Genomic DNA, 27,168 nt, shown 5'->3' with positions numbered 1-27,168 from the left:
ATTTTTCTCTTACAATAAGTTCATCCTATTAGAAAATTAGATTATTTACTGATTATGATTTAATTTCAACTTTTCTCCTTATCCTTCTTCCTTCCCAAATCTTTCATTGATACCCCTTTTTCTCCTCCAAATTCATGGTTCTTTTCTCTCAGTTCATGCTTGCATTTGTTCTTACCTGTAACTTTTACTCAGTCTATTTAAGTGTTACTATGGGTGTGTGTGTGTGTGTGTGTGTGTGTGTGTGTGTGTGTGTGTGTGTGTGTGTGTGTGTGTGTGCGAGTGTGTATCTTGGTTTGTAGACCTTACCATGAATCAGTGTGCTTTTCCCTGGTTATTCCCACCCCTCCCTTTCCCAGATCTCCTCAGGCTTACACAGTCCTTTGTGTATGGGTGGATGCCTCACAGGCCTTTTTCTCTGTCTAGTTTGTATATATGTTGCTGGCATTTTTCAGCTCATATTTGGATATTGGCCTTGGTGTTATTTTATGTGTTGCTCTGGATATTACTAGGAGTCACAGTCTTAGAGCAAATTGTTTCCAATCTTTTTCACCTCTTTTTTAAAAGTATTTATTTGTTTGTTTTATCCATGTCAGTATACTGTAGCTGTCTTCAGACACACCAGAAAAGGGCATCAGATCCCATTACAGATGGCTGTGAGCCACCAGGATTAAACTCAGGACCTCTGGAAGAGCAGTCAATGTGCTTACCTGCTGAGCCATCTCTCCAGCCCTCTTTTTCACCTCTTGTACAGTGTTTCCTGAGCCTTACCTTTTAGGCAGGAATGTTCTATAGACACATCCATTCTAATTAGGCCTCACCACTCTCTGCTATGACCGGTTGCAGTTTCCTGCAGTGGTCTCTGTCTGTTGCAAACAAAAGTTGTCTTGGGGTTGGGGATTTAGCTCAGCGGTAGAGCACTTGGCTAGCAAGCGCAAGGCCCTGGGTTCGGTCCCCAGCTCCAGAAAAAAAAAAGTTGTCTTGGTGAACAGTAAAGACTACAGTCATCTATCAGTGTACAAACAGGGTTTATATATTATTTTTTAGAAATTATGCTGATGTAGTAATTAGCAGTTGTAGATTCATCTTTGGTAACCATGACAGTACAAACACAGAGCTTTTATAGCTGTGTTTCCAGCAGCAGGCATGCTCTCCCTCTAGTTGATCTGAGTCTTAATTCTAAGTAAAGTGTAAATGATGGGCATTGGGACATATCATAGGAGCAAGGTAATAGCCTATATTATGACAAAGCTCTATTAGAGCATTGCATAGTAGTTTATAAGCTTTATTATTGGCAAAGCATAGTGGATTGTACAGTGTGTTCTTGCTTTACATGTTTTACATGTGAATAATTTTGTTTTTATTTCATTCCTCAATAAAGCTGAGAAAAAACGCAAGGGTAAAACAGTTACCACACCCTGGGGTGACCAACCCAGACTTTTTACAGATCCAGGAGCAGCCCCAGGTGATTGCTTTGGTTTTTTTTGCTTATTAATCTATATTATTCACAATTTATTTATTGTTTGTTAGATAATAATTAATATTTTCAGAGAAAAAACTGTTTCTAAGACAAAAGTATGAAGCAGCACAATGATAGATTGGTAGAAATTTTCACTGTGCTGGGTCAAAATTTTCTCTTAGTATATTAATTTTATTCTTTTGAAGAATTAGATGTATTCTGGTTATGATTCAATTTTAACTTTCTTTTGTCTCATTTTCTTTTAAAACCTACATTTCTGCTCCCTCTCTTCGCCAAATTCATGGCTCTTAAGAGTTTATGCTTGCTTTTAAGAATATCTATTCTTGGGGTAGGGGATTTGGCTCAGTGGTAGAGCGCTTACCTAGCAAGCGCAAGGCCCTGGGTTCAGTCCCCAGCACTGAAGAAAAGAATAGGAAAAAAAAAGAATATCTATTCTTAACTATGATATGATCAGTCTTTATAAGAGTACATGAATGCATGTGTGATATTATGGTTATATTTTTTGGCCCCTGAGTATGAAATCAGTGTGCCTTTTTCTGATTAGTCTCACATCTCCTTTTCCCAGTTTTCCTCAGGTTTTTTTTTTTTTTTTTGGTTCTTTTTTTCAGAGCTGGGGACCAAACCCAGGACCTTGCGTTTCCTAGGCAAGCGCTCTACCACTGAGCTAAATCCCCAACCCCGTTTTCCTCAGTTTTATATAGTCCCTTGTGTAGGGTGTAAGCACAGGCTTTTCTCTGTCCACTCTATATAAGTTTTTGTGTCTTTTTGTTCAGCTCACGTTTGGGCAGCGGTCTTGGTGTCATTATATCTTTTAGTCTTGATATTACTAGGAGACACAGTCTTATAGCAAACTTCTATACCCTTTTGCACTTTCAATTCCTTTCACCATCTCTTTTTTTTCTTTTTTCTTTTTTCTTTTCTTTTTTTTTCCCCCGGAGCTGGGGACCGAACCCAGGGCCTTGCGCTTGCTAGGCAAGCGCTCTACCACTGAGCTAAATCCCCAACCCCTCCACCATCTCTTGAGTCCTGTTCTGTAATCTATAACTTATTTGCAGGGGTGTTCTGCAGTTTTATTTATTCTGATTGTGCTCCACCACTCTTTGATTTGATTGGTTGTGATTTCCTGAAATCCTCTCTGTTACAAACAAAACTTTTCTTGATGAAGAGTAAAGACTACAGTTGTCTATGGGTAGAAGAACAGTGTATAGATTTTTTTAGGGTATGAGGATATAGAGAATTGGTTGTAAATTCTTCTCCAGTAACCATCGCCTTTCAAGTACAGAGTTATTAGTTGTGTTCCTAGTTCCAGGCATGCTCTCTCTCTCATTGAGCTGAGTGGTAAATCTAGTTAAAGTGTTGTTTCTTAATGTCAAGGTATGCATACCACTCTTGGATCCTTAGAGTTACCATACCATGTTGGCAGTATGATATATCATGTGAGCATGATGGTAGCTTGTTTTATGACAGGGCTCTAGTATAGCATATGCATAGTATTATAAGCTTTAGTATTTGGAAATCATAGTATATTAAACATAAAGTGTTCTATGTTTACATGTGAATATTTTTGTATTTCATTTCATACTTCAATTAAGCTGAGAAAAAACGCAAGGGCAAAACAATTACCACCCCTTGGACTGGCCAACCCAGACATTTTGCAGATCAAGGAACAGCTCCAGGTGATTGCTTTTTTTGTTTTTGTTTTTTTTTTAAATCTACATTGTTTCCAATATCTTTGCTGTATATTTAATAATGGCACTAGGCATTTAGAAGGCAAAACTGTTATTTTCTTTTTATTTGGGCAAAAGCAGCTTAAAATCTCTTTTAATTAAACAAATGGTGATAGAAAGCACTAATTTTAATCTGTACAATTTGATGCCAAGGGGTCATTTTAAGGCTTCCATATAAATTGCAATCCGTTTTATATTTGGATGATGTTTTATATAATCACACAGTCTAAGGTGTGAGTTCAGATGAAAAGAAATTATGTAAAAACCAAGGTATCTTATCACTGGTGATTAAGTTGATACTGCAAAAAAAATCATGGAGAAATGACTAGAGAAACAAAGGTAAATATGGACCCAGGTGGTGACAAATTTTCCAAAATAGGGAAAGATCCACTTGTTAAATTGTCAAAGCTAAGAGTGACAATAGATAGGACATGGTAAATTCAGCCATATGTCATAAGAATTTCTAATTGACAATAATTTGTTTGAAAGGCAGATAGTGTGCTTGGATAGCCTTGATTGGTCATTCCTGAGATATACTTATGTTAGAATATTAACGGGGCATGTTTTAGTAATGGCTAGGTATTTGTTTCAGGCTATATGTGACAATGTCCCCTGAAACTTGAATTTTTATTTATAAATCATCTATTTTTAAACTTTGTTAGTTTTATAATAATTCCTGGAAAGAAACTATATCTACTGATACTGAATTTTTGATTAGAACTTCAGTGCTGGCAAGAGACCTGAAAGTTAATGATCCAAAACATAATAACCCTATGTTTGGGTTATTTCTAGGATGCTGAATTAGTTATTCCTTTCCCAGTTCTTTCTGCACTGGTCTCTGTTGCAAACAAAAGCTTTCTGGATAAACAAAAGACTACAGTTATCTTTGGGTATAAGCACAGTGTTTATATACTGTTATTAGAGATTATGCTGATATAGTAAATTAGGGGTTGTAGATCTTTCCTCGGTAGCCATGACTTTACAAGCAAAAGAGTTATTAGCTGTGTTTGCAGTAGCAGGCATGTTCTCCCTCCAAGTAAAGTGTAAATGATGGACATTATGACATCATGTGAGCATGGTGATAGCCTATATTATGACAAGACCCTATTAGAGCATGTGCATAGTAATTTATAATCTTTATTATTGGGAAAGCATAGTGTATTAAACAATGTGTTCTCAATTTGCATGTGAATAATTTTATTTTTTCATTTCATACCTCAATAAAGCTGAGAAAAAACGCAAGGGCAAAACAATCACCACACCCTGGAGTGACCAACCCAGACTTTTCGCAGATCAAGGAGCAGCCCCAGGTGATTGCTTTGTTCCTTTTGTTTGTTAATCTATATTATTCATAATATATTTCCTGTATATTGAATAAGAGTGCAATGTTTTCAGGTGGAAAGTATTTTTCCTCAGAAAACAAATGCAAGAAGTACAATTATAAATTGATCGAAATTTTGTCTGTACTAAGTTAAATTTGTCTCTTACTATAAGTTAATTCCTTTGTAGAATTAGATTCCATTCTGATTCTGATTTAATTTCAACTTTTCTTTATATCCTTTCCTCCTTTCAAAACATTCCATTCATCCCCTCCTCCTCTCCGTTAAACACATTAGTGCTTATATTTAAGAATATTTATGAACATAAATATTTTAACTGCAGCCTGTTCAGTTTATATTTGTTTGTGTATGGGTGTATGGGTATTTTGTATGGCTGTATTTTTGGCACCTGAAAGCAAGTTGTTGTACTCTTCTCTGATGATTCCCTCCCCTCCATTTCCCAACTCTTCCTGGGTTTATATAGTCCTTTGTATAGGCTGAATGCCTCGTGTGCATTTATCTGTCCTGTGTGAATATGTATTGATTTATTTTTGTTTTACTGACATTTGGACAGTGATGTTGGTAAGATTTTATTTGTTACTTTTGATATTACTAGGAGAGCCCATCTTAGAGCGATCTTGTGACCCTCTGGCTGTTTCCTTTCTTTCTGCCACTTCTTGAACAGTGTTCATGAGCCTTACCTTAGAGCAAGGAATGTTCAGTAGATATATGCATTTGTATTAGGCAATGACTGGATGCAGTTTACTGCAATTTTCTCTGTTGCAATGCAAAGTTTTCTGGAGGAATAGTAGAGACTAAATTTATTCTTGGGTATAAGGACATCTTCACATATTGCTATTAGAGATTATGCTGATATAGTAATTATTGGTTGTCGATTCTTCTCCAGTAACCATTATAGTACAAACACAGAGCTTTAAGCTGTGTTTTCAGAAGCAAGCATGCTTTGCCTCTTGTTGATCTGAGTCTCAATTCCAAGTAAAGTGTAAATGATAGGCATTGGGACATATGTGAGCATGGTGATAGCCTATAGTATGACAAGGCCCTACTAGAGCATGTGCATAGTAGTTTATAAGCTTTATTATTGGGAAAGCATAATGGATGAAACAATGTATTCTAGCTTTACATGTGAATATTTTTGTTTTTCATTTCATACCTCAATAAAGCTGAGAAAAAACGCAAGGGCACAACAGTTACCACCCCTTGGAGTGACCAACCCAGACTTTTTGCAGATCAAGGAGCAGCCCCAGGTAATTCTGTTTTTTAATAAATCTATATTATTCACAGTATATTTTCTGTATATTAAATAAGACTATAGTGTTTTCAGGAGGAAAGTTTTTTTCTAAGAAAACAAATGCAAGAAGAAACACAATAGTAAATTGGTAGAAATTTTCATTGTGTTAAGTCAAATTTCTCTCTTATAATAAATTCATCCTCTTTTTTTTTTTTGAGCTGAGGACCAAACCCAGGGCCTTGCGCTTGCTAGGCAAGCACTCTACCACTGAGCTAAATCCCCAACCCCAAGTTCATCCTCTTGAAAAATTAGATTATTTACTGATTAAGATTTATTTTCAACTTTTATCCTTATCCTTTCTTCCTTCCAAAATCTCTCATTGTTATCCCCTTCTCTCCTCCAAATTCATGGCTCTTTTCTCACAGTTCATGCTTGCATTTAAGAATATCTCTGTACATATATATTCTTACCAATAACATGTTGAGCCTATTTAAGTGTACTCATGTATGTGGGAGAGAGGGGGGGAGTATGAGTGTGTGTGTGTGTGTGTGTGTGTGTGTGTGTGTGTGTGTGTGTGTATGTGTGTGTGTGCGAGTGTGTATCTTGGTTTGTAGACCTTACCATGAATCGGTGTGCTTTTCCCTGGTTATTCCCACCCCTCCCTTTCCCAGATCTCCTCAGGCTTACACAGTCCTTTGTATATGGGTGGATGCCTCACAGGCCTTTTTCTCTGTCTAGTTTGTATATGTGTTGCTGGCATTTTTCAGCTCATATTTGGATATTGGCCTTGGTGTTATTTTATGTGTTGCTCTGGATATTACTAGGAGTCACAGTCTTAGAGCAAATTGTTTCCAATCTTTTTCACCTCTTTTTTAAAAGTATTTATTTGTTTGTTTTATCCATGTCAGTATACTGTAGCTGTCTTCAGACACACCAGAAAAGGGCATCAGATCCCATTACAGATGGCTGTGAGCCACCAGGATTAAACTCAGGACCTCTGGAAGAGCAGTCAATGTGCTTACCTGCTGAGCCATCTCTCCAGCCCTCTTTTTCACCTCTTGTACAGTGTTTCCTGAGCCTTACCTTTTAGGCAGGAATGTTCTATAGACACATCCATTCTAATTAGGCCTCACCACTCTCTGCTATGACCGGTTGCAGTTTCCTGCAGTGGTCTCTGTCTGTTGCAAACAAAAGTTGTCTTGGTGAACAGTAAAGACTACAGTCATCTATCAGTGTACAAACAGGGTTTATATATTATTTTTTAGAAATTATGCTGATGTAGTAATTAGCAGTTGTAGATTCATCTTTGGTAACCATGACAGTACAAACACAGAGCTTTTATAGCTGTGTTTCCAGCAGCAGGCATGCTCTCCCTCTAGTTGATCTGAGTCTTAATTCTAAGTAAAGTGTAAATGATGGGCATTGGGACATATCATAGGAGCAAGGTAATAGCCTATATTATGACAAAGCTCTATTAGAGCATTGCATAGTAGTTTATAAGCTTTATTATTGGCAAAGCATAGTGGATTGTACAATGTGTTCTTGCTTTACATCTTTTACATGTGAATAATTTTGTTTTTATTTCATTCCTCAATAAAGCTGAGAAAAAACGCAAGGGTAAAACAGTTACCACACCCTGGGGTAACCAACCCAGACTTTTTGCAGATCAAGGAGCAGCCCCAGGTGATTGTTTTGTTCTTTTCGTTTATTAATCTATATTATTCACAATATATTTATTGTTGGTTAAAGAATAGTGTAATATTTTCAGGAAGGAACAATCTTTTTTCTAAGAAAACAAAATCTAGGAGCTCTACAATAATAAGTTGGTAGAAATTTTCACTGTGGTAAATCAAAATTTTCTCTTATAAATGCATCCTTTTGGAGAATTCTATTCCATTCAAATTATGATTTAATATCTTTTGTATCATGTCCACCTTTCAAAAACTCCCAATTATCCTCTCTTCCTCCTGTCTCCTAAAAATCATCAGTGTTTCCATTTATTAATGTCTGTATACATAATATATTTTTAAGTATAACTTGTTTGTTCTATATAAGAACATGTATATACCTGGAACGTATGTATATGTGTGTATATATATATATGATTTATATATGTTTGTGTATATGTATATATGTGTATATGTGTGTATATGTGTGTGTATATATATATTTATTACATACACATATACACACATATACATTCTAGGTTCACATGTGGATAATTTTTGTCTTTCCTTTCATACCTCAATAAAGCTGAGATAAATCGCAAGGGCAGAACAGTCACCACATCTTGGATCCAACCACCCAAACTGTTTCTAGATCGAGGAGCTGCCTCAGGTGATTCTTTTGTTCTTCTGTGTATTAATCTATATTCTTTGTAATTTATTTGCTGTGCGTTGAATCATAGTACAATGTTTTCGACCAGAAAAATCCCCTTTTTCTAAGAAAACTGTTGCAAAAAAGAAGCACAGTGGTAAATTGTTAGGAATTTGGCATTGCTAAATCAAAATTTTCTCTTATTATAATAAATTTATCTTATTGGAAAATTAGATTTTTTATTATGATTTAATTTCATTGTTCCTTTCAAAGTCTCTCTCTGATCCACTCCGTTTTCCTCCCAATTCACCTCCTCTCTTCTCACAGTTACTGCTTGCATTTAATAGTATCTATATACACATATATTCTTACCTATAACCTGTCCAGTGTGTGGGTGGGTTTGTGTGTGTGCATGTGTGCACATTTTTGTTGTTTTTTTTGGGGGGGTTGTGGCATGTTATCCTGAATTGTTTTGCTTTTCCCTGGTTATTTTTGTATCTCCATTTTTCAGATCTCCTTAGATTTATATAGTCCTTTGTGTAGAATTGAAGCCTCACATGCTTTTTCTCTGTCCTGTGTATGTGTGTGTGTGTGGGTTTGTGTGTGTGCATGTGTGCACATTTTTGTTGGGTTTTTTTTTTGGGTTTGTGGCATGTTATCCTGAATTGTTTTGCTTTTCCCTGGTTACTTTTGTATCTCCATTTTTTAGATCTCCTTAGATTTATATAGTCCTTTGTGTAGAATTGAAGCCTCACATGCTTTTTCTCTGTCCTGTGTATGTGTGTGTGGGTGGGTTTGTGTGTGTGCATGTGTGCACATTTTTGTTGGTTTTTTTTGGGGGTTTGTGGCATGTTATCCTGAATTGTTTTGCTTTTCCCTGGTTATTTTTGTATCTCCATTTTTCAGATCTCCTTAGATTTATATAGTCCTTTGTGTAGAATTGAAGCCTCACATGCTTTTTCTCTGTCCTGTGTATGTGTGTGTGTGTGGGTTTGTGTGTGTGTGTGTGTGTGTGTGTGTGTGTGTGTGTGTGTGTGTGTTTTGGTATATTGCTGCCATTTTTGTTGAGCTCACAGTCGAATAATGGGGTTGGTGGGACTTTGTGTTGTTGTGGATATTACTAGGAGACACAGTCTTAGAGCAAACTCCCTGACTGTCTCGCTCTTTCCAATCTATCTGCTACCTATTGAGCAATGTTCCCTGCGCCTTAGCTTAGGTGCAATACTATTCTGTAGATATATCCCTTCTGATTAGGATATACCACTCTCTGCTTTGATTGGTTGTGGTTTCCTGCACTGGTCTCTGTCTGTTGCAAACAAAAGCTTTCTGGATAAACAAAAGACTACAGTTATCTTTGGGTATAAGCACAGTGTTTATATACTGTTATTAGAGATTATGCTGATATAATAAATTAAGGGTTGTAGATCTTTCCTCAGTAGCCATGACTTTACAAGCAAAAGAGTTATTAGCTGTGTTTGCAGTAGCAGGCATGTTCTCCCTCCAAGTGAAGTGTAAATGATGGACATTGTGACATCATGTGAGCATGGTGATAGCCTATATTATGACAAGACCCTATTAGAGCATGTGCATAGTAATTTATAATCTTTATTATTGGGAAAGCATAGTGTATTAAACAATGTGTTCTCAATTTGCATGTGAATAATTTTATTTTTTCATTTCATACCTCAATAAAGCTGAGAAAATCTATAAGGGCACATCATTCACCAACCCCTGGTGTGTCCAACCCAGACTTTTTGCAGATCAAGAAACAGCCTCAGGTGATTGCTTTGTTCTTTTGTATATTAATCTATGTTATTCATTATTTATTTCCTGGGTTTTAAATAATAGTGTAATGTTTACTGGTGGAAAGTTTCTTTTTCTAAAACAAAAGCAAGAAGCAGCTCAATGGTAAATTGTTAGAATTTTGACTGTGCTAAATCAAATTTAACTTCATTTTCAAGAGTCAGATTGTTTTCTGATTATAATTTAACTTTTTTCCTTCCAAAACCTCTCATTTCCCCATCCTCTTTTCCAAATTCATGGCATCTTTTTTTCAGATAGTACTTGTACTTAAGAATATTTATGTACAAATATATTCTTAATTATAACCTAATCAATGTATAGGGGTATATATGTGGTTTTATGGTTGGATTTGTGGCACCTCAAAGAAGTGAGTTATTCTTCCTTGAGGATTCCCATCTCTCTCTTTCCTAGTTTTCCCCAGTTTTATAGAGATGTTTGTGTAGGTTTGAGTCTCCATGGGCTTTTTTCTGTCCAGTGGGGGGAGGGGCGTGCATGCACGTGCCACGCATGCTTGCACATGAGAGGGAGAGAGAGAGAGGAAGGGAGATTATTGATTGATTGATTGATTGATTGATTGATTGATTTTTATTCAGCTCACCTTTGGACAATGATATTTCTGAGATTTTGTTTTTTAGATTTGCTGCTGGTATTACTAAGGAGCCCAAATCTTAGAGAAAGTTTCTGGCTCTTATTATGTTAGCCAGTGTTCCTGAGGCAGTGTAGTTTTACATTATGTATAGGAGTGTTCTGTTGATGTATTCATTCTGGTTGTGATCCTCCACTTGGTTTTTCTTGGTTGTCTTTTATTGTAATCATCCCTGTCTTTGGCAATCAGATGTTTGCCATTGAAGAGTAAATACTGCAGTTACCTTTGGGTATAAAGACAATGTTTATAGAAGGATGTTAGGGATTAGGTTAGTGTAATAAATTAGTGGTTGTAGATTTGCCTCCAAAACCCATATTATCCTTATACTCAGTTTTAATTGGGTCTCTGGTACCAGGTGTTGTGTTTCTCCTTTTGACTGGTTCGTAAGTACAAGTAAAGAGTAGTTGGTTACCGTCAAGGTGTGTGCCACTACTTCATGCTAAGAGTTACCATGCCATGGATGTCATTTGTCCATCTGACCAGAGCAAGCTTGGAACTTTTTCACTACTATGCTATATTAAAAACTTTATTATTTGTCTTACATACCAAAATATAATATGTTCTCGCTTTAAATGTACATACTTTTTTCCATTTCATACCTCAACAAAGCTGAGAAAAACCCCAAGGGCAGAAGAGTCACCAAGCCTTGGAGTGATCAAGCCATACCATTTTACTTTGGAGCAGCAGGTCCAGGTGATTTCCTTACTCTCTTTTGCCATATGAATTTACAAGATGATTTTTATAGATTGAAAATTGGTATAACGTATTCAGATAGAAATACTTATTTTTTCTAAGGAAAAAATATACAAAGTAGCAAAATGATAAATTCATAGAATTTTTCACTATGCTATGTCAAATTTGCCTCTTTAAAAGTTCATCCTTTTTATTTCATGTTTTGAAAGAGAAAACAATATTTTCTTGAGATTAAAATTTAATTTCAACCATTCTCTTTCTTTCCCCCCTCCCCAAGCCTTCTATATACCCCTTCATCTCTCTTCCAAAGTGTATGGGCTTTTTTGTCACTAATTGTCACTGCTTGCATTCAAGAATTTATATGTACATATAGTATTAGTCCTAAATACAACTTGTTCAGACTGTATAAAAGCACTTGTATGTATGTTTACATGGTATAGTTTTCTCATACCAGGCAGTGAACTGTCCTCTACCCGGTTCTTATCTCCCTTTCCCAATTTTCTTCAGTTTTGTATAGCCCTTTGTGTGGCATTGAGGCATTATGATCATGTCTTTGTCCAGTTCTGTTTACGTATTTATATCGTTCTTGTTTAAACTCAAGTTTTGGCAGTAATGTTGATGACATTTTATAAGTGTTTCCCCTGATTTTACTAGGAGACACAGTTTTAGAGCAAATTCCTTCACCTTTTGGCTTTTTACAGGCTTTCTGCCTCTTATTGGCCAGTGTCCCTGAGCCTTAACATATGTAAAGGAGTGTTCTTTAGATATATCCATTATGATTGGTTTCCATCACTTTGTCTTTTTCTCACTGATAGTTTATACTAATGGTCCCTGTCTGCAAAGTATTCCAGATGAAGAGGGAAGACTACAGTTATCTGTATAAAGACAAAATTTTGGGATTGGGGATTTAGCTCAGTGGTAGAGCGCTTGCCTAGCAAGCGCAAGGCCCTGGGTTCGGTCCCCAGCTCCGAAAAAAAGAAAAAAGAAAAAAGAAAAAAAAAGACAAAACTTTATAGATTTTTGTTATGGCCTATCCTTCAGTTAAATTTCTTGTTACAGATTGTCCTCCAATAACTATCACTTTCCTCACACGAAATTTTAAACTGTGTTTCCAATACCAGACATGGTTTCCCTCATGTTAAGTGGATTCTATGTCCAAGAAAAAAGATCTTTGGTTACTGCTGAGGAATGCATGCTACTACTGCATTCTTAGAGCTACCATTCATCCTAAGCATTATTTTACTTATTTACATTTTACTTATTTACATTTCAAATGTTATCCCCCTCCCCAGTTTCCCCTCCACAAGCCCCCTATCCTTCCTCTCTCCCTCTGCCTCTATGAGTATACTCCCCTACCTGCCCACCACCTCCTGCCTCAGCAGCCTAGTATTCTCCTATCTTGGGTCATCAAGCCTCCACAGGACCAAGGGCCACCCCTACCAGTGATGCCCAGATAAGGCAACCCTCTGCTACTTATCCAGCTGGATCCATGGGTACTCCTGTGAATTCTTTGGTTGGTGGTTTAGTCCCTGGGAGCTCTGGGGGATCTGGTTAATATTGTTGCTCTTTCTATGAGGTTGCAAACCCATACCATGTAAGCGTAATGTTATCCCTTGCAAGAGTATTTCTCATTAGAAGCTTTGTTATTTAGCATACACAGTGGAAGATAATGTGTTCTAGCTTTAAAGGTTTATAACTTTTGTCTTTCATTTTATAACCCAACAAAGCTGAGGCAAAACCCAAGGGCAGAAGAGTCACCAAACCTAGGAAAGACCAAGACCAATTTTTAGCAGATGAAGAAGCCATGCCAGGTGATTGCTTTGCTTGTTTTTCTTATCTTGATTTTCAAGATGTTTCCTCACTATTGAATGATAGCATATGTTTTGAAAAAGGACAGGGGTTTCTGTGTTAAGAAAACAAATACAAAACGTAGCACAGTGATAAATTGATGAAAATTCCTCTGTTCAAAATATGTGTTGGCTATTCTAATAAAGTCGTCCTTTCAGAGAATTAAATTGTTTCCTGATTATGAAAAGTTACTATACCTAAAATTTCATTTTGACTGATATGTTTGTTTAAAATAATATTTTATTTTTAATGATTTATGTAGGATATCATGTTTCTTTTCTTTCTTAACAAAAAAGTCTTTTTATTGGATATTTTTTATTTACATTTCAAATGTTATTCCCTTTTCCTGTTTCCCAGCCATAAGCCCCCAATCCCATCCCCCTCTCCTTCTATAAGGGTGTCCCCCTCCCCAACCACCCTCCTTCCCACCCCTCTGTATTCCCTTGCACTGAAAGGACCACCCTTGGCAGGACCAAGGGCTTTTCCTCCCATTGGTGCCCAACAAGGCCATCCTCTGCTACATATGCAGCTCGAGCCATGGGTCTGTCCTCTTTGGGCAGTTGTTTAGCCCCTGGGAGCTGTGGTTGGTTGGTATTGTTCTTAAGCCTCTTCAGCTCCTTCAGTCCTTTCTTTGATTCCTCCAATGGGGACCCCGTTCTCAGGTCAATGGTTTGCTGATAGCATTCATTTCTGTATTTGACATACTCTGGCTGAGCCTCTCAAGACTCGGCTATATCAGTCTCCTGTCAGCATGCATTCCTTGGCTTCATCAATCTTATCTAGTTTTGGTGACTGTATATAAATGGACCCTATACCCAGGTTAGGGCAGGTTCTGAATGGGCATTCCTTCAGTCTGTGCTCCAGACTTTGTCTCTATATCTCCTTTTTTTAATACTTTTGTTCCCCCTTTTAAGAAGGAGTGAAGCATCCATATTTTGTTCATCCATCTTCTTGACCTTCATGTAGTCTGTGGATTTTGGGTAATTTGAGCTTTAGAGCTCATAACCACTTAACAGTGACTATGTATCATGTAGGGGTTTTTTTTGTTTTTTTGTGTGTGAATGGTTTACCTAACTTGGGATGATATTTTCTAGTTCCATCCATTTCCCTGTGAATTTCATGAAGTTATTGTTTTTTTCTCCATCTTTATTAACTTGGGTATTTCTTATTTACATTTCAATTGTTATTCCCTTTCCCAGTTTCCAGGCCAACATCCCCCTAGCCCCTCCCCCTCCCCTTCTATATGGGTGTTCCCCTCCCCATCATCCCCCCATTACCACCCTCCCCCCAACAATCACATTCACTGGGGGTTCAGTCTTGGCAGGACCAAGGGCTTCCCCTTCCACTGGTGCCCTTACTAGGCTGTTCATTGCGACCTATGTGGTTGGAGCCCAGGGTCAGTCCATGTATAGTCTTTGGGTAGTGGCTTAGTCCCTGGAAGCTCTGGTTGGTTGGCATTGTTGTTCATATAGGGTCTCATGACACTTCAAGCTCTTCCAGTCCTTTCTCTGACTCCTTCAACAGGGGTAACGTTCTCAGTTCAGTGGTTTGCTGCTGGCATTCACCTATATATTTGCCATATTCTGGCTGTAGGAGAGATCTACATCTGGTTCCTGTCAGACTGCACTTCTTTGCTTCATCCATCTTACCTGGTTTGGTGGCAATATATGTATGGGTCACATGTGGGGCAGGCTCTGAATGGGTGTTCCTTCAGCCTCTGTTCTAAACGTTGCCTCCCTATTCCCTCCCAAGGATATTCTTGTTCCCCTTTCAAAGAAGGAGTGAAGCTTTCACATTTTGGTCATCCTTCTTGAGTTTCATGTGTTCTGCGCATTTAGGGTAATTCGAGCATTTGGGCTAATATCCACTTATCAATGAGTGCATACCATATGTGTTTTTCTGTGACTGGGTTACCTCACTCAGGATGATATTTTCTAGTTCCATCCATTTGCTTATGAATTTCATGAAGTCATTGTTTTGATAGCTGAGTAATATTCCATTTTGTAGATGTACCATATTTTCTGTATCCATTCCTCTGTTGAAGGGCATCTGGGTTCTTTCCAGCTTCTGGCTATTATAAATAAGGCTGCTATGAACATAGTGGAGCATGTGTCTTTGTTATATGTTGGGACATCTTTTGGGTATATTCCCAAGAGAGGTATAGCTGGGTCCTGAGGTAGTGCAATGTCCAATTTTCTGGGCAATCTGCAGACTGATTTCCAGAGTGGTTGTACTACTCTGCAATCCTACCAACAATGGAGGAGTGTTCTTCTTTCTCCACATCCTTGCCAGCATCTGCTGTCACTTGGATTTTTGATCTTAGCCATTCTCACTGGTGTGAGGTGGAATCTCAGGGTTTTTTTGATTTGCATTTCCCTTATGACTAAAGATGTTAAACATTTCTATAGGTGTTTCTCAACCATTTGGCATTCCTCAGCTGTAAATTTTTTTTTTTTGGAGCTGGGGAATGAACCCAGGGCCTTGAGCTTGCTAGGCAAGTGCTCTACCACTGAGCTAAAGCCCCAACTCCTATAAATTCTTTGTTTAGCTCTGTACCCCATTTTTAATAGGGTTATTTGTCGCCCTGCAGTCTAACTTCATGAAATTTTTGTATATTTTGGATATAAGCTGTTGTGGGATTGGTAAATATCGTTTCCCAATCTGTTGGTTGCCGTTTTTTCCTAACAACAGTGTCCTTTGCCTTACAGAAGTTTGCAGTTTTAAGAGATCCCATTTGTCGATTCTTGATCTTAGAGCATGAGCCATTGGTGTTTTGTTCAGGAAATTTTCTCCAGTGCCCATGTGTTCGAGATTCTTCCCCACTTTTTCTTCTATTAGATTGAATGTATCTGGTTTGATATGGAGGTCCTTGATCCACTTGGACTTAAGCTTTGTACAGGGTGATAAGCATGGATCGATCTGCATTCTTCTACATGCTGACCTCCAGTTGATCCAGCATTTGTTGAAAATGGTATCTTTTTCCATTGGATGGTTTTAGCTCCTTTGCCAAAGATCAAGTGACCATAGGTTTGTGGGTTCATTTCTGGGTCTTCAATTCTTTTCCACTGATCTACCTGCCTGTCTCTGTACCAATACCATACATTTTTATCACTATTGCTCTGTAATACTGCTTGAGTTCAGGGATAGTGATTCCCCCTGAAGTCCTTTTATTGTTGAGGATAGTTTTAGCTATCCTGGGTTTTTTGTTATTCCAGATGAATTTACAAATTGTTCTGTCTAACTCTTTGAAGAATTGGATTGGTATTTTGATCGGGATTGCATTGAATGTGTAGATCGCTTTTGGTACAATGGCCATTTTTACTATATTAATCCTGCCAATCCATGAGCATGGGAGATCTTTCCATCTTCTGAGATCTTCCTCAATTTCTTTCTTCAGAGGCTTGAAGTTCTTATCATACAGATCTTTCACTTGCTTGGTTAAAGTCTCACCAAGGTATTTTAAATTATTTGGGACTATTATGAAGGGTGTCATTTCAATAATTTCTTTCTCGGCTTGTTTCTCTTTTGTGTAGAGGAAGGCTACTGATTTATTTGAGTTAATTTTATACCCAGCCACTTTGCTGAAGGTGTTTATCATGTTTATAGTTCTCTGGTGGAACTTCTGGGATCACTTTAGTTGACAATCATATCCTCTGCAAATAGTTTAATTTTGATTCCTCCTTTCCTATCTGTGTCCCTTTAATCTTCTTTTGTGGTCTAATTGCTCTGGCTAGGACTTTGAGAACTATATTGAATAAGTAGGGAGAGAGTGGGCAGCCTTGTCTAGTCCCTGATTTTAGTGGGATTGCTTCAAGTTTCTCTCCATTTAGTTTAATGTTAGCAACTGGTTTGCTGTATATGGCTTTTACTATGTTTAGGTATGGGCCTTGAATTCCTGTTCTTTCCAGGACTTTTATCATGAAGGGGTGTTGAATTTTGTCAAATGCCCTCTCAGCATCTAATGAAACGATCATGTGTTTTTTTTTCTTTCAGTTTGTTTATATAGTGGATTTTGTTGATGGTTTTCCATATATTAAACCATCCCTGAATGCCTGGAATGAAGCCTACTTGATCGTTATGGATGATTGTTTTGATGTGGTCTTGGATTCAGTTTGCAAGAATTTTTTTGAGTATCTTTGCATCGATATTCATAAAGGAAATTGGTCTGAAGTTCTCTTTCTTTATTTGGTCCTTGTGTGGTTTAGGTATAAGAGTAATTGTGGCTTCATAGAAGGAATTCGGTAGGGCTCCATCTGTTTCAATTTTGTGGAATAGTTTGGATAATATTGGTATGAGGTCTTCTATGAAGGTTTGATAGAATTCTGCACTGAACCCATCTGGACCTGGGCTCTTTTTGGTTGGGAGACCTTTAATGACTGCTTCTATTTCCTTAGGAGTTATGGGGTTGTTTAACTGGTTTATCTGTTCCTGATTTAACTTCGGTACCTGGTGTCTCTCTAGGAAATTGTCCATTTCCTGCAGATTTTCAAATTTTGTTGAATATAGGCTTTTGTAGTAGGAGCTGATCATTTTTTGAATTTCCTCTGATTCTGTAGTTATGTCTCCCTTTTCATTTCTGATTTTGTTAATTTGGACATACTCTCTGTGTCCTCTCGTTAGTCTGGCTAAGGGTTTATCTATCTTGTTGATTTTCTCAAAGACCCAGCTTTTGGTTCTGTTGATTCTTTCTATGGTCCTTTTTGTTTCTACTTGGTTTTTCAGCTCTAAGTTTGATTATTTCCTGCCTTCTACTCCTCCTGGGTGTATTTGCTTCTTTTTGTTGTAGAGCTTTTAAGTGTGCTGTCAAGCTGCTGATATATGCTCTCTCCTGTTTCTTTCTGCAGGCACTCAGAGCTATGAGTTTTCCTCTTAGCACAGCTTTCATTGTGTCCCATAAGTTTGGGTAGGTTGTACCTTCATTTTCATTAAATTTTAAGAAGTCTTTAATTTCTTTCTTTATTTCTTCCCTGAACCAGGTTATCATTGAGTAGAGCATTATTCAACTTCCATGTATATGTGGACGTTCTTCCCTTATTGTTATTGAAGACCAGCTTTAGGCTGTGGTGGTCTGATAGGGCACAGGGGATTATTTCTATCTTTATCTGTTGAGGCCTGTTATATAACCGATTATATGGTCAATTTTGGAGAAAGTACCATGAGTTGGTGAGAAGAAGGTATATTCTTTTGTTTTAGGATAGAGTGTTCTATAAATATCTGTCAAATCCATTTTGTTCATCACTTCTCTTAGTCTGTCTACGTCTCTGTTTAATTTCTGTTTCCATGATCTGTCCATTGATGAGAGTGGGGTGTTGAAATCTCCTACTATTATTGTGTCAGGTGCAATGTGTGGTTTGAGCTTTTGTAAGCTTTCTTTCATGTATGTAGGTGCCCTTGTATTTGGAGCATAGATATTTAAGATTGAGAGTTCATCTTGGTGTATATTTTCTTTGATGAATATGAAGTGTCCTTCCTTATCTTTTTTGATGATTTTTGGTTGAAAATTGATTTTATTCGATATTAGAATAGCTATTCCTGCTTGCTTCTTCAGACCATTTGCTTGGAAAGTTGTTTTCTAGCCTTTTACTGTGAGGTAGTATGTCTGTCTTTGTCTCTGAGGTATATTTCCTGTAGGCAGCAAATGTTGGGTCCTCATTGCGTATCCAGCTTGTTAATCTATGTCTTTTTATTGGGGAATACAGTCCATTGATGTTGAGAGATATTAAGGAATAGTGACTGTTGCTTCTTGTCATATTCCTGTTTGGATGTGAGATTATGTTTGTGCTTTTCTTCTCTTTGTTTTGTTGCAAAACTATTAGTTTCTTGTTTTTTTCTAGGGTGTAGCTTGCCTCCTTGTGTTGGGCCATACCATTTATTATCCTTTGTAGTGCTGGATTTGTAGAAAGATATTGTGTAAATTTGATTTTGTCATGGAATATCTTGGTTTCTCCATCAATGTTAATTGAGAGTTTTGCAGGATACAGTAACCTGGGCTGGCATTTGTATTCTCTTAGGGTCTGTATGACATCAGTCCAGGATCTTCTGGCCTTCATAGTTTCTGGCGAGAAGTCTGGTGTGATTCTGATAGGTCTGCCTTTATATGTTACTTGACCTTTTTCCCTTACTGCTTTTAATATTCTTTCTTTATTTTGTGTGTTTGGTGTTTTGACTATTATGTGACGGGAGGTGTTTCTTTTCTGGTCCAATCTATTTGGAGTTCTGTAGGCTTCTTGTATGTCTATGGGTATCTCTTTTTTTAGGTTAGGGAAGTTTTCTTCTATGATTTTGTTGAAGATATTTACTGGTCCTTTGAGCTGGGAGTCTTCACTCTCTTCTATACCTATTATCCTTAGGTTTGATCTTCTCATTGAGTCCTGGATTTCCTGTATGTTTTGGACCAGTAGCTTTTTCCGCTTTACATTATCTTTGACAGTTGTGTTGATGATTTCTATGGGGTCTTCTGCTCCTCAAATTCTCTCTTCTATTTATTGCATTCTGTTGGCGATGCTTGTATCTATGGCTTCTTGTCTCTTCCTTTAGTTTTCTGTATCCAGTGTTGTTTCCCTTCGTGCTTTCTTTCTTTTTTTTTTCCTTTCCTTCCTTATTAACTTGAATGTTTCTTATTTACATTTCGAGTGTTATTCCCTTCCTGGTTTCCAGGCCAACATCCCCCAACTCCTCCCCCTCCCCTTCTCTATTGCTGTTCCCCTCCCCATCCTCCCCCCATTACCGCCCTCCCCCCAGCAACCACGTTCACTGGGGGTTGAGTGTTGGCAGGACCAAGGGCTTCCCCTTCCACTGGTGCTCTTACTAGGCTATTCATTACTACCTATGCAGTTGGAGCCCAGGGTCAGTCCATGTATAGTCTTTGGGTAGTGGCTTAGTCCCTGGAAGCTCTGGTTTGTTGGCATTGTTGTTCATATGGGGTCTCAAGCCCCTTCAGGCTCTTTGCGTCCTTCCTCTGATTCCTTCAAAGTGGGTCCCGTTCTCAGTTGTTCTCAGTTCAGTGGTTTAATGATGGCATTCGCCTAGGTATTTGCTGTATTCTTGCCGCGTGTCTCCGGAGAAATCTGCATCCAGTTCCTGTCGCCCTAAACTTGACCTTCAGGTGTTCCTGTGGGCGTGAGTCCTGAGTCTACCAGGCAGGTCACTTGGAGTAGAAAAGTTGGTTTTACCTCTGGTCTCAGGCCTGGAGTCGCTTCTCAGAGCCAGGTTTCAGCTCTCCATGAGGGCAGCAACCACAAGGGCCTGCCCCACCTTTTCTCGGGTCCCTGTGCACAGGGGGCCCAGATGGCGCTAGGCGTTTTCCTCTAGAGTCAGAAGTGTAGGCAGAGAGTATTCTCCTCTGGCTTCCCAGGCATGTCTGCCCCTCTGAATGTCTAGCTCTCCCTCCCGTGGGATTTGGGTGCAGGAAGCTCTTTGACCGGGTCCCTTTAGATTCGGGCGGTGTCTGGACTGCAGTGTTGAGTGCCCCTATCTTCCTGTTCCCAGAGGCCCTATACGGTTTCCTCTTGGGCCAGGGATGTGGGCAGGGGTGGGCAGTACCGGAGGTCTCTCCTGCCCTGCAGTCTCAGGAGTGTCCACTTGTCTTGGCAGTGAGCTCTCTCTCCCACGGGGTTTAGGAGCAGGGACCTAGGCTGGAATCATTGAAGTTAGGGCCCCAGCTAGAAACTGGAAGTGTCCAGTCCCAGAGGAATTTTGCCTTTGTGAGTCCTGAGTCCACCAGGCAGGTCACTTGGATCAGAAAAGTTGGTCTTACCTCTAGTCTCAGGCCTGGAGTCCCTTCTTAGTGCTGGGTTTCAGCTCTCCGTGAGGGCAGCGACCAGAAGGGCCTGCCCTGCCTTTGCTCAGGGCCCTGTGCACAGGGGTCCTGGATGGCATTTGATGTTTTCCTCTAGAGTCAGAAATGTGGGCAGAGAGTAGTCTCCTCTGGCTATCCAGGTGTGTCTGCCCCTCTGAAAGTCTAGCTCTCCCTCCGAAGTTACTGTTTTTGATAGCTGAGTAGTACTCCATTTTGTAGATGCACCACATTTTCTGTATCCATTCCTCTTTTGAAGGGCATCTGGGTTCTTTCCAGCTTCTGGATATTATGAATAAGGGTACTATGAACATAGTGGAGCATGTGTCTTTGTTGTATGCTGGAGTATCTTTTGGGTATATGCCCAGGAGAGGTGTAGCTGGATCTTCAGGTAGTGCAATGTCCAGTTTTCTAAGGAACCTCCAGACTGATTTCCAGAATGGTTGTACCAGTCTGCAGGCCCACCAACAATGGAGTAGTGTTCCTCTTTCTCCACATCCTTGGCAGCATCTGCTGTCACCTGAGTTTTCGATCTTAGCCATTCTGACTGGTGTGAGGTGGAATCTTAGGGTTGTTTTGATTTGCATATCCCTGATGACTAAAGATGTTGAACATTTCTTTAGGTGCTTCTCCACCATTCAATATTCCTCAGGTTTGAATGTTTTGTTTAGCTCTGTATTCCATTTTAAATAGGGTTATTTGGCTCTCTGGAGTCTAACTTGATGAGTTCTTTTCGAATATTTTGGATATAAGCCCTCCAACTGTTGTAGGATTGATAAAGATCTTTTCCCAGTCTGTTGGTTGCCGTTTTGTCCTAACCATAGTGTCCTTTGCCTTACAGAAGCTTTGCAGTTTTATGAGATCCCATTTGTTGATTCTTGATCTTAGAGCGTAAGCCATTGGTGTTTTGTTCAGGAAATTTTTTCCAGTGCCCATGTGTTCGAGATTCTTCCCCACTTTTTCTATTAGTTTGAGTGTGTCTGGTTTGATGTGGAAATCCTTGATCCACTTGGACTTAAGCTTTGTACAGGGCAATAAGAATGGGTCAATTTTCATTCTTCTACATGCTGACCTCCAGTTGAACCAGCACCATTTGCTGAAAATGCTATCTTTTTTCCCACTGGATGGTTTCAGCTCCTTTGTCAAAAATCAAGTGACCATAGGTTTGTGGGTTCATTTTGGGGTCTTCAATTCTCTTCCATTGATCTACCTGCCTGTCTCTGTACCAATACCATGCACTTTTTCTCTCTCACTACTTTATGTAATACTGCTTGAGGCCAGAAATGTCCATTCCCCCTGAAGTAAAGAAACTTAAAGTTGCTTTAATCATGTTTACGCTCTACTGAACATTGTCTCTGCATAGAGTGTGGATGATATCAGTCTATTGAAGAAAACTTTTTTTTATCAGTAGTTGCCAATTTTCGATGTAGATTTTTAGCTAACTGTTGGGCTTGTATCTGCCTCATCCTTGGTGGGATTTTGTCTGGATTGTGCATATGTAGGTCCTGTGCATTGTGTCATTTTCTTTGTTAGCTTGCAAGTGTGCTTCTCAGTTGCTTCCTAAAACTACTCATTCATCAAATTCGTTTTCTACTTTTGGTTAGCATCTTTCTATCCAATTTTCTACATACACAACTGTATTTCGAGGCCATTGGAGTGATATAGATATTTCATTTTATGATTGAGCACTCCAAAGTCACTCACTCTGTGGAGGTGGTCAAGTTGTAGGTCTTTTTGCTAATTACAATGGCAAGAAGTTTCTCTGAGGAGGGCGGAATAAATCACAATGATTATTGATCATTAGTAATCAATAGACATATGCCATTCAGTGCAAATCATTTTATACACTGTGTCCACATACCTGAATGTTGCTTGTAGTATTTTACCTAGGAAATGTTACATATCTTGTCACAGGTCCTTTTGACTCATTACCAATATTAATTTTGGGTTCCATAAGATGCCCAAAATGTATCTGATTGCCATATCCCCCATAAATTATGCCACTATTGTCCCAGTGGGTATATCTTGTAGGTAGGTGGTTATTGTCGCTTTCTCAGTTTGTGACTTCTTGCTATTGTAGTCACTTTTCTTTTCTGGTAGTGTATATTGCATCTTTTCATACTCTAAGACATAGCCAGTTGAAATGAAGCTTCATTTTGTATACCAGCTGTTTTGTTCCATGTTCCTTTACATAATATGTGGTGTGTTCAGCAAATCCAAAGCACCTCTGAGATTCTTGCTCTCAGGTTGTAGAAGGAAATCAGTAGCATTGGCAATTCCCTATAGTATTAGATGTGGGATCTTTTGGACCACTTTGGCCAACACTTCAAAAAGTGGTTACTACATTTTTTAGATACTAAGTTGTGTTTTCGTGGCCTGTGTTGTCAAGGTGGTATGTTGTACTTATTTCAGGAAGTTTTTATTGTGCTAGGTTTCTATTTGGCTTTTTCAAGAAGCTTTTCTTGTATTAATTTTTCCCTTATTTACCCTCTATTTTTCCCTCTCATCTCCCATCCCCTTTAATTTTGCTGTTCTATTTTCCCCTTTATAACACTATATTCTGTTTTTCTTTCCTTGGAAGATCCTATCTCCCCCTTTTGGTCCCTCTATCTTCCTAACCTCTGTGGTGTTCTACAAGTAACACATATCTGAAACTAAAAGCTAGCATATGTATTTCATTCTGAGTCTCTATTATCTAACTTTAGATGATTTTTTTCTAATTTCAACAGTATACATATGAATTATATAATTTTTTTTCTTAAGAGTTGGATAATATTCTATGGTGTAAATATCACATTTTCATTATCAGTTGATAAATATCTAAGCTTTATCAATTTCCAATTATTACGACTAGAGCAGAAGTGAACATGATCTGCAGTTATCTCAGTAGTAGTCTGTAGAGTCCTTTGAGTATATATCCAAGAGTGGCATAGCTGGTGCTAGAGGTAGATCGATTTCCATCTTTCTGAGGAACCACCACACTGATTTATATAGTGGCCTTACAAGTTTGCACTTCTACCAGCAATGGATGAGTATCCTCCTTATCCCACATCCTTGACAGCATAAGCTGTCATTTGTATTATTAATCTTGGAGATTCTGGCTAGGGTAAGGTGAGGTTTTATGTGTTTTCCTAGTAGGTATGAATGTTTAACATTTCCTTCCTTCCTTCCTTCCTTCCTTCCTTCCTTCCTTCCTTCCTTCGTTTATTTATTTTTACACTCCGATTTTATTCCCCTCTTGGTCCACCCCGAGAGTTCCACATCCAATGACTTCTCCTTGCTATAACCCCTTCCTCCCCCCTTCTACATCTCCACAAGGATGACCCCACACCACCAGACCTCTAAACTTCCCGAGACCTCCAGTCTTTTGAGGATTAGGTGCCTCTTCTCAGAATGAACGCAGACCTGGAGTCCTCTGCTTTATATGTGTTGGAGGCCTCATCTCAGTTGGTGTATGCTGCCTGGTTGGTGATCCAGTGTCTAAGAGATCTCAGGGGTCCAGGTTAATGGAGACTGCTGGTCTGCCTAAAGGGTTACCCTACTCCTTAACTTCCTCCAGCGTTTCACTAATTCAAACAGAGGGGTCAGCAGCTTCTGTTCTTTGGTTGGGGGCACATATCTACATCTGATTCTTTCAGCTGCTTGTTGGGTCTTTTGGAGAGCAATCATGGTAGTTCCCTTTTTGTGAACACCCCATAGCTTCAACGATAGTGTCACATCTTGGGCTCTCCCCTTGAGCTGGAACCCCCTTTGGGCCTGTCGCTGGACCTTTTTTTCCTCAGGATCTTCTCCATTTCCATCCCTGCATTTCTATCAGACAGGAAGAATTATGGGTCAGAGCTTTGGCTATGGGATAGCAGCCCCACCCCTCACCTGATGTCCCATCTTTCTGCTGGAGGTGGACTCAATGAGTTCCCTCTCCCCACTGTAGTACCTTTCAAGTGCCTTTCATCTAGTGTCCCTTTGAGTCCTGAGAGTCTCTCACTTCCCAGGTCTCTGTTACATTTAGAGGATCCTCCCAACCTCCTACCTCCTGAGGTTGCCTGTTTCCATTCTTTCTACTGGCCCTCAGAGATTTAGTCCTTTCCCCCCACCCAATACTAGATCACGGCCCCTCTCCCTCCATCCCCTCTTCTTTCCCTCCCCTATCCTTCCTTCCCCTTTTGGTTGCTTTCTTCTCCCTCCCAAGTAGAACTGAGGCATCCTCACTTGGGCCCTTCAGCTTGTTGACCTTTTTTAAGTTCTGGGTACTGTATCTTGAGTATTTTGTGCTTTCCTTTTTTGGCTAATATTCACTTATTAGTGAGAACATACCATGCATGCCCTTTTGGGTTTGAGTTACCTCACTCAGGATGACATTTTCTAGTTCCACCCATTTGCCTGCAAAAATCGGAATGTCCTCTTTCTTAATAGCTGAGTAGTATTCCATTGTGTAAGTGAACCACATTTTCTATATCCATTCTTCTGTCGTGGGACATCTGGGTTGTTTCCAGCTTCTGGCTATCACATGTAAGGCAGCTATGAACATAGTGGAACATGTGCCCCTGTTGCATGGTGGGGTATCTTTGGGTATATTCCCAAGAGTGGTATTTCTGGATATTTAGGTAGGTCTATTTATAATTTTCTGAGGAACCTCCAAATTGATTTCCAGAGTGGTTCTACCAGTCTGCAATCCCACCAGGAGGGGAAGAGTGTTCCTCTTTCTCCACATCCTCGCCAGCATCTGCTGTCACCTGAGGTTTTGATCTTAGCCATTCTGAATGGTGCAAGGTGGAATCTAAGGGTCATTTTGATTTGCATTTTCTCTGTTCACTAAGGACTTTAAACATTTTGAGGTGCTTCTCAGCCATTCAAGATTCCTCTATTGTGAATTCTCAGTTTAATCCTACACCCCAGTTTTTGAATGGGTTGTTTGGATTTTTTTGGTGGTAAGCCTATTGAGTTCTTTATATACTTTGGATATTAGTCCTGTCAGATGTGAGTTTAGTGAAGTTTTTTTCCATTCTGAAGGAAGCTGATTTGTCTTATCGACTATGTCCTTAGCTTTACAGAAGCTTTCCAGTTTCATGAGGTCCCATTTATCAATTTTTGATTTTAGAGTGTGCACCATTGGGGTTTTGTTTAGGAAATTTCTGCCTGTGCTAATGAGTTCAAGGCTCTTTCCCGCTTTCTCTTCTATTAGATTCAGTATATCTAGTTTTATATTGAGGCCCTTGATCCGCTTGGACTTGAGCTTTGTGCAAGGTGACAAATATGGATCTATTTTCATTTTTCTATATACAGACAGCCAGTTAGACCAGCACCATTTATTAAAGATGCTTTCTTTTTCCGTTGTATATTTTTGGCTTCTTTGTCAGAGATCAAGTGTGCAAAAAGGGTTTCTCAGCCATTTGTGTTTCCATCTTTTGAGAAATTCATTCTTTTCTATATCCCCTCCTTTTTAAAAAGAAAAAGCAATTGTTTTATTGGTGTTTAGATTGTTTAGTTTTTTTGTATATTCTAGATATGGTATCCCTCTGTCAGATCTATACTTGGTAATGAGTTTCTTTGCATTTTATTGTTTTTTTTCTAAAACCATTGTTTCCTTTGCTGTACACAGCTTCTTAGATTCACGGGGTCCCATTTATTAACTTTCACTTTAATGTATGACCTACTGGTCCTGCTCAAAAAGTCCTTTGCTATGGAGATAGGTTTACATTTATTCAGTACTTTTTAAAAAATCATATTCAGTGTTTCAATCCTTAGTTTATTTGTAGTTTGTTTTTTGAAGGGTGAGATGGAATATTCTGTTTTGATTCTTCTACATCAAGCTATCAACCAGTTTAGCCAGTAACATTCATTGTAGATGCTGTCTTTTCCCGTGTGTGTGTGTGTGTGTGTGTGTGTCTGTGTGTGTTATTTTCTATTCATTTGTTTATTTATTCATTTTATATCCCAATTGTTGCCCCCTCCCATTCCCCCTCCCATTCCTCCCCCTATATTCCTCTCCCCTTCTCCTCTCAGAGGGTGGTATCCCCACTTACTATCCCCATACACTGGTGTATTAAGTCTCTGCAGGGCTAGATGCATCTCTCTCACTGAGGCCAGACAAGGCAGCTCTGTTAGGCAAATGAATCCCACAGACAGGCAACATCTGTAGGGATAGCACCTCTTCAGTTGTTTAAGACCCACATGAAGACTTCTGCTAAAAATGTGGAAAGGGCCTAGGTACAGCTGGTGTATGTTCTTTGGTTGATGGCTCAGGCTCCAAGAGCCCCAAATGGTCCAGGTTTGTTGACCCTTGGTCTTTCTG

At 38.9% G+C, this 27,168-nt stretch overlaps 1 protein-coding gene across 5 annotated transcripts in view; it reads left to right on the top strand.

The window, feature by feature from the left end:
- Scml2 (Scm polycomb group protein like 2) overlaps window positions 1-27,168 on the top strand; it is a 154,535-nt gene that overhangs the window by 105,121 nt on the left and 22,246 nt on the right. For all 5 annotated transcript variants that reach the window (XM_087600965.1, XM_087600963.1, XM_087600966.1 and 2 more), the window contains 9 exons: window positions 1,379-1,462; window positions 3,070-3,153; window positions 4,431-4,514; window positions 5,708-5,791; window positions 7,375-7,458; window positions 8,029-8,112; window positions 9,786-9,869; window positions 11,150-11,233; window positions 12,961-13,044. In XM_087600965.1, the coding sequence (XP_087457091.1) occupies window positions 1,379-1,462; window positions 3,070-3,153; window positions 4,431-4,514; window positions 5,708-5,791; window positions 7,375-7,458; window positions 8,029-8,112; window positions 9,786-9,869; window positions 11,150-11,233; window positions 12,961-13,044 (756 nt within the window). The remainder of the gene's footprint in view (window positions 1-1,378; window positions 1,463-3,069; window positions 3,154-4,430; window positions 4,515-5,707; window positions 5,792-7,374; window positions 7,459-8,028; window positions 8,113-9,785; window positions 9,870-11,149; window positions 11,234-12,960; window positions 13,045-27,168) is intronic.

This window comes from Rattus norvegicus, chromosome X, assembly GCF_021556685.1.
Source record: "Rattus norvegicus strain SHRSP/BbbUtx chromosome X, alternate assembly SHRSP_T2T, whole genome shotgun sequence".
NCBI lineage: Eukaryota > Metazoa > Chordata > Mammalia > Rodentia > Muridae > Rattus > Rattus norvegicus.
Note: the sequence above shows the minus strand (reverse complement) of the source record. Positions and strands in the feature narration are given on the sequence as shown.